Source organism: Chrysochloris asiatica, unplaced genomic scaffold, assembly GCF_000296735.1.
Source record: "Chrysochloris asiatica unplaced genomic scaffold, ChrAsi1.0 scaffold00166, whole genome shotgun sequence".
Taxonomy (NCBI): Eukaryota; Metazoa; Chordata; class Mammalia; order Afrosoricida; family Chrysochloridae; genus Chrysochloris; species Chrysochloris asiatica.
This window is the reverse complement of record NW_006408684.1, coordinates 1,345,815-1,355,273: the sequence shown is the minus strand read 5'-3', so window position 1 is coordinate 1,355,273 and position 9,459 is coordinate 1,345,815. Positions and strand designations below refer to the sequence as shown.

At 37.0% G+C, this 9,459-nt stretch overlaps 1 protein-coding gene across 1 annotated transcript in view; it reads right to left on the bottom strand.

Annotated features, from left to right (window-relative positions):
- Positions 1 to 9,459, bottom strand: part of LMBR1 (limb development membrane protein 1) — a 195,809-nt gene that overhangs the window by 138,947 nt on the left and 47,403 nt on the right. The window contains exons 2-3 of the mRNA XM_006871291.1: positions 4,020 to 4,092; positions 727 to 766 (exon numbers count right to left, since the gene is read on the bottom strand). Of these exons, the coding sequence (XP_006871353.1) occupies positions 727 to 766; positions 4,020 to 4,092 (113 nt within the window). The remainder of the gene's footprint in view (positions 1 to 726; positions 767 to 4,019; positions 4,093 to 9,459) is intronic.

Below are 9,459 nucleotides of genomic sequence, written 5' to 3'. Positions count from 1 at the left end.
TCTTGACTGCTGCTTCCATGAATGTTGATAGTTGATCTAAGAAGAATGAAGTCCTTGACAACTTCAGTCTTTTCTCCATTGATAAGGATGTTGTTCATTGGTCCAGTGGTGAGGATTTTTGTTTTCTTTGAGATGTAATCCATACCAAAGGCTGTTCTCTTTGATCTTCATAAAGAGCTATAAGAAACTTAAAAGGACACTTCGCTGCTCACAATGGATAAGTGTTCAATTAGTCAGATCAGACGTCTGTTCCCTGTTTTAACAAAAGGTTCAAATAGCTAAGAGTTTCTTTCTATGACCCAGCAAGTTTCCCAAACTTAAGCCAAGTCCTCATTAAATATTCTGAGACAAAATATGTCATCTTCTTAAGTCATAAGCAAATTTTAATAAGCGATACACAATTCACTACTTTCATAAGTTTTGTTTATATATTCTTTCCAACAATAGGATTAATAATGTTACTGTTGTTGTTGTTGTTAAGTGCCCTCAAGTTAAGCTCCAACTCATAGCGACCCAAGAGCAGCTGGTGGGTTTCAACCACAACCTTGCTGTTAGCAATCAAGTGCTAGTTTCCAAACATTTCCACCATCCCAGAAGACCTCATTGATAAAAGTGTTGCAATACTTTAGAAGTTTGTTCTGTAGTTGTGCCCCAAAGATAGAATTAAATTTTAAGAATTTATAACTTTAGAATAGAAACTCAATAACTGAACTTTAAAATACATACGAAATCCTGTTGACTATGGCATCTTCATCTTCTTGTTCATCTGAAAAAATATTTAAGCCATTACAGAAAGTGACATTAGTTTATTCAGTAATATAATAAAAAATTAAAAATACAAACTTACAGGACAATTACTTTACAAAAATAGGTACAAAAAGCATTGGGTTTACTTCAACACAGATTCAAATGTAAATCTTATTTAATGAGATAGTATAGTGCATGGCTCAAAAATGGAATGTTTTGATTAAAAAAACAATCTTAACAAAACTACTACATATACATTAAAATGTTCCAAATGTTTAGTCCTCAAGAAAATAAAATTAGTTCATTAAATAAAATTAGGTTCACTATTCTGTTACTGTTATATAATGTAAGTAAAATTGCTAACAGAGTTTTCTGATTGATAAAATCATCAACCAAAAAAAGCTTTTTATAAAATTGAAATTCAGAATCTTAAACTCATCTAACTTTCTATAACTAGAGGCTATCATTAGTAATGGCAATAATGAGGATTCTCTTAGACAACCCTAAGTTTTTATATCCTGATTATCATTTTTCAAAAATTTATAATTAACATTTGAATTAATGAAGCTATAGTTTGGACAGTTTCCTCATCTTTTTTAAGTGGCAAGTGGCAATCACATGCTCTTCTCCTCTCCCTCTTTTCCTGTCTGCTAGCCATCTTTTGTCCTCCCACATAACTTTATCAGCCAAAAGAAACTCTGACCCATTTACAAGAATACTGCAAAACACTCCTGGCCCTTTCGTCTCCTTACTGGAGTCGTCCACAAAGGCTCTATCCTTAAGACTCTCAAATTCTCCCTTTATCCTAGTTTTCTGAGAGCTCAACTACTAAGCGTCATATTGGTCCATTCTCAATTCTTAATTATGCTGCCCAAAATATTTTCACAACCAAAAAAACCACACGGAAGCAATCATAATTAGTGCTTATTATACAGTTGTTGCCTACATCAAATCAACTGCCAAATCTTGACAAATGTTTTAATATTCCCATTATCCAACTCAATTCTATTTTTAATACTTTATCAACTGGGTTCAGGGTCCTCTCATCACTAACCCCTGGATTACTCTAAAAACCATCTCTTCATCTCTTAATTTCCCCTAAACAATGCATTTATATCCATTGATTCATCATTTGTCTCTCTCCTCCCGCATCTCTCTCTCTCTCTCACACACACACACACAGATATACATATATCTTCTCACTCTCTCTGTGTATCTGTGTGTGTGTCTGGTTGTCTGGCTGTCTATCTCTTTCACACACACCAGCTTTAGAAACCTAACCCCACCAAACGGACTGTCCTTGAGTCAATGCTTATCAGCCCTACAGGGCAGAACAGAACTCCCCTTAGGGCTTACAATGTTGTAAGTCTTTACAGAAGCAGACTGCCAGATCTCTCTCCTGAGCAGTTAGGGGGTTTCAACAGCAAACCTTCTGGTTATCAGTCAAGTGTTTTAACCGCTGTGCCACCAGAGCTCTCTTAGAAACCCAAAGTGTTAGCATAAGGCTCTCTCTGTAATGAGGGAGGAAATGACCAAGCTTCAGAATTCATTAGCTATGAAATCTGATGCCCAAACACCTTTCAAAACAGCTAAAATAATGTCTAAGATCTGTTGTTATTGTTAAGTGCTGTGGAGTCAGATCTGACTCATAGCGATCCTATGTAGAGTTTCTGAGGAGTGTCTGGTAGATTTGAATTGCTGACTTTGTGGTTAGCGGTCCAGTGCTCATCATACAGTGCCACACCAGACTTTCCAAGATTCTAAGACATTCACTAATCCAAGGAGTATTTCATAGGAGTCACACAGTCAGGGTACAAATTACAAATCATTATATATTAAAACAAATTCAAATATCTCAGTCTAGCATACCTTCCATAATTCAATCATGCTTCATACTTCTTTTACAACAGAAACACTATGGTTTCCTTATAGTATTCCTGCCAACAAATTCATCCCTACCTATATTTCTTTTGTCAAACTACACTATGTGTGAAATGGTCTGCTTCTTTGGTTGGTGATGGCTATGGGCCGTGGAGTCAGGTCCGACTCATAGTGACCCTGCATAGGGTTTCTGAAGCTGTAAATCTTTATGGGAGCAGAAAGCCTTATCTTTCTCCTGCGGAACTGCTGGTAGTTTTGAACTGCTGACCATGAGGTTAGCAGCCTGACTCGTAACCTCTATGCTACTAGAGCATCTTCTTTACCCGCCCCCTATCCCTCTCCTATTTAATCTTGTCATTCTTCTAGATTCAACGGAAGTCTCATCTTTTCATTAAATTTTCTCCAGTAACACTAATTCTTTTTTTTTTCTGAATACTTGGAAGATCTACCAGCTTTATTGTAAAATTTAGCATTAGAATATATGCTATTCTAGAATAATAAAAATTTCATTTAATAATTTTAGACTCCTCAGAGGAGGGAAAAGATCATATTAAAATGAGAGAAGTTTTAACAAACGCTCCCTCCCTGTAATGAAGGAAGAAATGACCAAGCTTCTGAGCCCATTATCAAAGAACCCTGACGCCTAAACATCTTTTAAAATAGCTAAAATATTGCCTAAGAGCTGTAGGTTTTCCTCACTCTTTTCAACAATCTGACAATTTTATTATAATAACACAGTATCAAAGAATGCTTAATACACAGAATTCTTAAGTATTAATATGGTATCTACTACTGACCCAGTACTATGGGTACAAGATTCTAAGTATCAGTAGCTGAGATTTAACAGAAAGAAGTCAGGCAATTGCTTATAAAACCCTAAAGAAATCTGTGAATTCATTTTTTAAAAAAATAATAAAGACTTAGTGGTTGCTCTGGCTATGAAGAAATACAGACAAAACCATATAAGGGTAACACAATATAATATAGTTGGATACTAAATGGCATTGTGCAGACTAAATTCTACATAGCTTTCAAGAAATAAAAGTCAAGGAAGTGATCTTGGGGAAGAGAAAGGTAAATAGAATGTTTAATCACAAAGACTCAAACATCCTCATAAACTCAGGAATTTCCCAGATACTAAATAACCAAGACCATTCTTCACTGGACATAAGAATTATGATACACAAGGACTCTGGTCTAAGAGGATTACCCTAAGAGTAGTGAAATTCCCTAGAAGCTATTTTTAGTCTCAGTACCAGGCAACTGCTTATTTTAGTCACTAGCATATTTAATATGCTACCACATTAAAGTCTATCGATAATAGTCCAGGTACAATGTCCTAGACTATTTGGCATTATAATAAAAGTTGTAATTAAAGTGTTTCTACTTACCTGATTTTCTCTTGTATCTTGTGATGATGAAATAGGAAACAACATAGAGAACGGCAAAAAGAAGGAAACATATCTGAAATAAAAGAAGTTTAACAGGTCATTTTTATTTTTTGCATACCAATTTTTTTTTAAGTAATAGAGTAGCTGAAAGAAAATAAAGTGATAGAAGTGTACATCTTTGGTATTTATAGGAAAAGACATTTATATTTAAACTGTCAACAAGTAAAAATTTCAAACATTTGCTAATATGAAGTTTTGATTTTAAAAAAAAATCTTAATTTATGTAAACTAGTCAATTATCCCACTTTAATACTGCTACGGAAAAAAACTCCCCAATGGAGATTTGTCAAAACTTGACCAATTTTTTTGGTCTTTTTTAATCATCTGAAAGTGCAAAGAACAAGACTGTCAGGAGCAATTCTGAAAAATAAGGTCAACAAAAGGTTAAAATATAGCTTAAAGCTTCAGTACAATTTACAGAGTCAGCCTGGCACCAAAATTTGACAGATCAATGAAAGCAGATTCTATTATATCAAAATTCAACATGCAACAGGCATCACAAATCAACAGGGAGGATTGGGAAAGACATTCAATAAATATACTATGTGTCAAAATAAATAGCACTTAACCAAGAGGCTTGCTTTTTAATATTTAGTTAAAATTGGTGGTGGTGGTGGTGGTTATTTGCCGTGAAGTCGGTTTAAACTCATAATGGCCCTGTATAGGGTTTCCAGGGCTGTAAATCTTCATGGGAGCAGAAAGCCTCATCTTTCTCCTACAGAATGGCTGGTAGTTTCAAACTGCTGACCTTGAGGTTAACTTAAATGCCACTTAATTCTGTCAGATAAATATCTGAGGGATGATAGATGAGCTGTCAAAACATATGGGTCAGGGAACAGGCGATGTCATTACAGTCAAAGACAAAGTGTGTTAGAGACCTAGTGGGTTGTGAATTAAATTTTTTTTTAAATTATGCTAAAATGAACCAGTTTCAGTGATGATAAAGTTGAGGGAGCATCCGAAGTGTGGATTTCTGAAGAAGAGTTCATAGTCATGTGACTAGAAGAATGGACTATGGACCTAGGTGGTAATCATACCACGTACAATAAAGCTATCTAGAAGGTGACAAACTTAGAGTGGAGGGAAGAGTGTGAACCATATGGAAGCCTACAGCTGTGTGTGAAACGGGGAGACAAAAGAATGTTACCGCCACCACTACCTTCCAAATCCATTGGTGTATGGGAGATAGATCAAAAAAATAAATGACTTTTTTAAAGAAATGCAAATGGAAGTAATCTTTTATGAAGCTATGACGATAAGAGGGAAAAATAGTTTACAACGGAATGAAAGTCTGAGAAGGGCTAGAAGAAAAGCAATGGAAAGAAGACTGAGCAGAAATAAAGTGAATTATCAAGCTAATGACCAAGGCAGTTAATATTTATGGCAGGCTGGTTGAGGCTGACTGGAATCCATTCATTCAGTGATTTACTTATGATAGGTTTACTGTACACTAGATAGTATACTAGAATTGGGTGAAATAACAGCTAAGTGTCCAGCTCCTAAGCAAAAGGTTGGCAGGTTCAAATCAACATCAACCCAGAGGAGCCTCAGAAGAAAGGTCTGGCGATCTACTTCTGAAAGACCACAGCCATTAGAAACCCTACAAAGTGTAGTTCCACTATGAAAACTCTTGGGGTTGCCAAAAGTTAGAATAAACTTGAGGCAATTGGCTTTTGGCTATTTCTAAGAATTGGGGATATAACAGTGAACTGTTCCTGTCCTCTTGGCATTTACATGCCAGTGAAAGAAGCAGACAACCAAAAAATACTACACAGCATGTCAGAGAATGATTACAGCACAGTTAAGGGAATACAGAATGCCAGTGAGGCGAGAGTGAAGGTCTTGCAATTAATGTGACATTTAAGAAAGAGTTGAGGGAGAAAGGAGCGTAAAGCATGCAAATGTCTGGGGGAAAGTACTTCAGGCAGAGAGAACAGTGACAATCATCTGAGCTAGTAGGTTCAAACAAAGAGGAGCAAAAGAAGTAACAGTGAAGTTGGAGTAAAAAGGATTCTCAGGTACCACATGACTTTGGAGAAAATGTTGGTTAATACATATGGTGAAGTGTTGGTTTTACCCAGAATGAGAAGGGAATCTATTAAAGAATTTTGAACAGAGTTGTGATATGATCTGACATATTCCAAAAGGTTTACTCTAGTTGCTATGTGGAAAAGCAATTAAAAAGACCAAAGACAGAAGCAAAGAGGCAAGAGGCAAGTGGTTGCTATAATAATCTAGAGATGTGGTATTAACAAGTGATCAAGTTCTGGGTGTTTTGAAAGCACACTTAGAAACATTTACAAGAATAAATACAATTCTTAGGCTTAGAAAGTAGAAAGATGGAGTTGTGGCTTACTGAGTTGGGAAAGATTAAGAGAATACACAAGAGGTATAGTTTTACATTGCTAAATTTAAAATACGTATTATCCACTCATGTGGAGGGGTTGGATAAACAGTTGGATAAGAAATCTGCACAGTTCCACCAAAAGGGCCAATCTAGAAAAGTTAAAATTTTAAAAATAAATAAAAATTTGGAATCAGCAGCAGATAGGTTGTATTTAAAAGTCATAGCTCTGTGTGTATTAAGTGTCATTAAGTCGGTTCCGACTCAGCAACTCTGTATAGGGTTTCCAAGAACGGGTTTGAACCACCAATCTTTTGGCTAGCAGTTCAGTACTTATCCTACAGACAGCACCACACCAGGACTTCATAGTTATGATAAAAAATTAAGAGATTAAAAAAAAAAAAAAATACAAGAACTAGAGAGTTAAGTATAGCCAGAAAAGAGAAGTCTGAGAATAGAGTCCTGGGCTCTCTAATATTTTTAGAGGTCAACTTGATGAGAAGGAATCAGCAAAAGCTGGCTGAGCACCAGCAGCTAACAAGATAGGAGGCAAACAGAGATCAACAGTGAAGAAAGTTGATCTTGGAGGGGCGAATGATCAACAGTGTCAGAGGCACTGACAGGCCAAGCAAGTTGAGGAATGAAGAGTAACAACTGGATTTAGTAACATGCAGATCATTGGGTGACCTTGATAAGAGTTTTTTCTTTTTACTTTCTTTTTTTCTTTCTTTGTTTAGATTTATGTTTACTTGTTTTTTTTCTGGAGTAGCAGAGGCAAAACTGTAATTGAAGTGGATAAAAAGAGGCCGAGAATTGGAGACAAAAAGAGAAGACAATTCTTCCAAGAATGTCATTATAAAGGGGGAACAAATGAAACGTTTAGTTATGAAGGTGCTTTTTTACAATGAGCAAGCTTTCAGTTGGTTATATGAATAATCCAGTACAGAGAAATACTGGTACACAAAAGAGCTGCTGAAGCACGTGCTCAAAGTGAGGGGCTCACCTTAAATAGACTATATTCATAGTGAAAGGAGGAATGTGGTGGTTCTGTGGGATAAGCACTGGACTGCGAAGCGCAAGGTTAGCGGTTTACACCCACCAGCCATTCTGTGAGAAGAAGATGAGGCTTTCTGCTTCCACAAAGTTTATAACCTCAGAAACCCTATACAGGGTTACTATGAGTGGAACTGACTTTAGGATCCTAGCTTAACAATAACATAGTAAAAAGGAAAGGGAGATGGGTATGGGTGGAGAAAAGCTATCAGAAGACAGATTACTTGAGCTCAGCTGCAGGTAGGTATGGAAATTTGAGGGGGCTTCAAAAAATTCATGGAAAAACTGGAATTAGAAGATCATGGGATCTTCCCACAAACTTTTTTTACAGCCTTCTTATCATGGTAGAAGAAAAGAAAAAAAATGAAAAAAAAAAACCTATCTTTCAAAGACTTCTATTTTCTCATGACAGAAGCAAATTCATCAAATGTAAGTTATATATGGTGGTGGTGATGATGTGCTGTGGAGTCCAACTCATAGCGACCCTGTACAGAGATATAGATGGGAAGTGGGAAAAGAGAAAGTGTGTAAACAACATGTTGTTGTTATGTGCCTTCGAGTCATTCCCAGCTCACAAAGACCCTGTATAAGGATGGGGTCAAAGGAATAGCTGGTGGGTTTGAACTGCTGATGTTGTGGTTCGAAGTCCAGTGCTGATCTTACAGCACACACCAGGAGTCTATAAACAATATAGGAGAGAGAAATAATGAATGCAGTAGAGAAAAATAATGAAAACAAGAGGCAAGATCATATTTAACCTTTAAAATTCCAGACAAGCCAAAACTGAAAATGTAAGCAATGCTGGAGGTCTGATGATGCTAATTCTTAGATGCTGAGGTAGATGCAAGTAGATCTCCCAGAAAATATCCAAACAGAATGATTCCAAACAGAATCTTCATTCTATTCTCTCACCTCCCTTTTACAATCAAACTCTTCAAAATAATGGCCTATATTCTCAGACTTTCACTTTTTCAACATTCATTTTTTTCACTCTCCAATCATTAATGAGTCTGCCCTGCTCAGCAAGCAAATAACAGTGTTCTGGTAGTAGTCAAAAATTACCTAAGAGAGAGACTTCCAACAAGATGGTGGACTGGGCAGACCCACTATACATTGTCTAAAACAAAGATAACGTGAGACAAAACACGCAGATGAAAATTTTGGTACCCTGACTTTCAGAAGAAACATTAGAGAGATGGATGGAGTGCTTGCTGGGAGGAGAGGCCAAGCAGAGTTGGCAAGAGAGGGAGATTGACTTGTGAACAGCTGGTCAGACATGGTTTGATCATCTCATGAGCAGTTCTGATAGCGGAGGGAGGCCTGGCAGGCACAAGAGATAGAAGAGTGTGATTTCTTCTTTTTCCTCTACACTCCCTTGGTGACCAGAAGCATAGCCAGATGGTACCCTTTCAGAGTTACATGGTTGGGAACCACACCAATGTGAGGGAGGGACCGGCTGCACCTCTTTGGTATGATAATTTGGTGTCTGGATTCAGGTGGGCTTGTCTCCAGACATGGAAAATCCACAGAGCCACCAGATCAGCATTTAATCAATCAACCTGCCCACAACTTCCCTATAGTCCTAACAGACACTGGAAACCAGCTCCATCAAAAGCCCCCACAAACTACTTCCAGATTGAGTGCCCTGAAGACAGGTAACACCTAGGTCAATAGGAACTCCATCTAGGGCCAGAAACTTTGCTGTCACATCCCTTCCATAACCACTTCACGAGCTCCTTGAATTTTAGGAGCTCACCAGAGATCTATCCCCTCTAGGTCCAACAAATGCATTGTTTGTTTTTACAAATAAGACAACCTCACAATGCCCAAGATACAACTGGCAATCCTAGCTCACACAAAAAGACAAGAAAGAACAGCTCAAACAAATGACCGAAATGCAGAGACAGAAGATGTTTCTGAGGAAAAAAAGATACCAGAACTGAAAAAGATTGAAAAGAATGATAATTATATATCTTTAAAAGA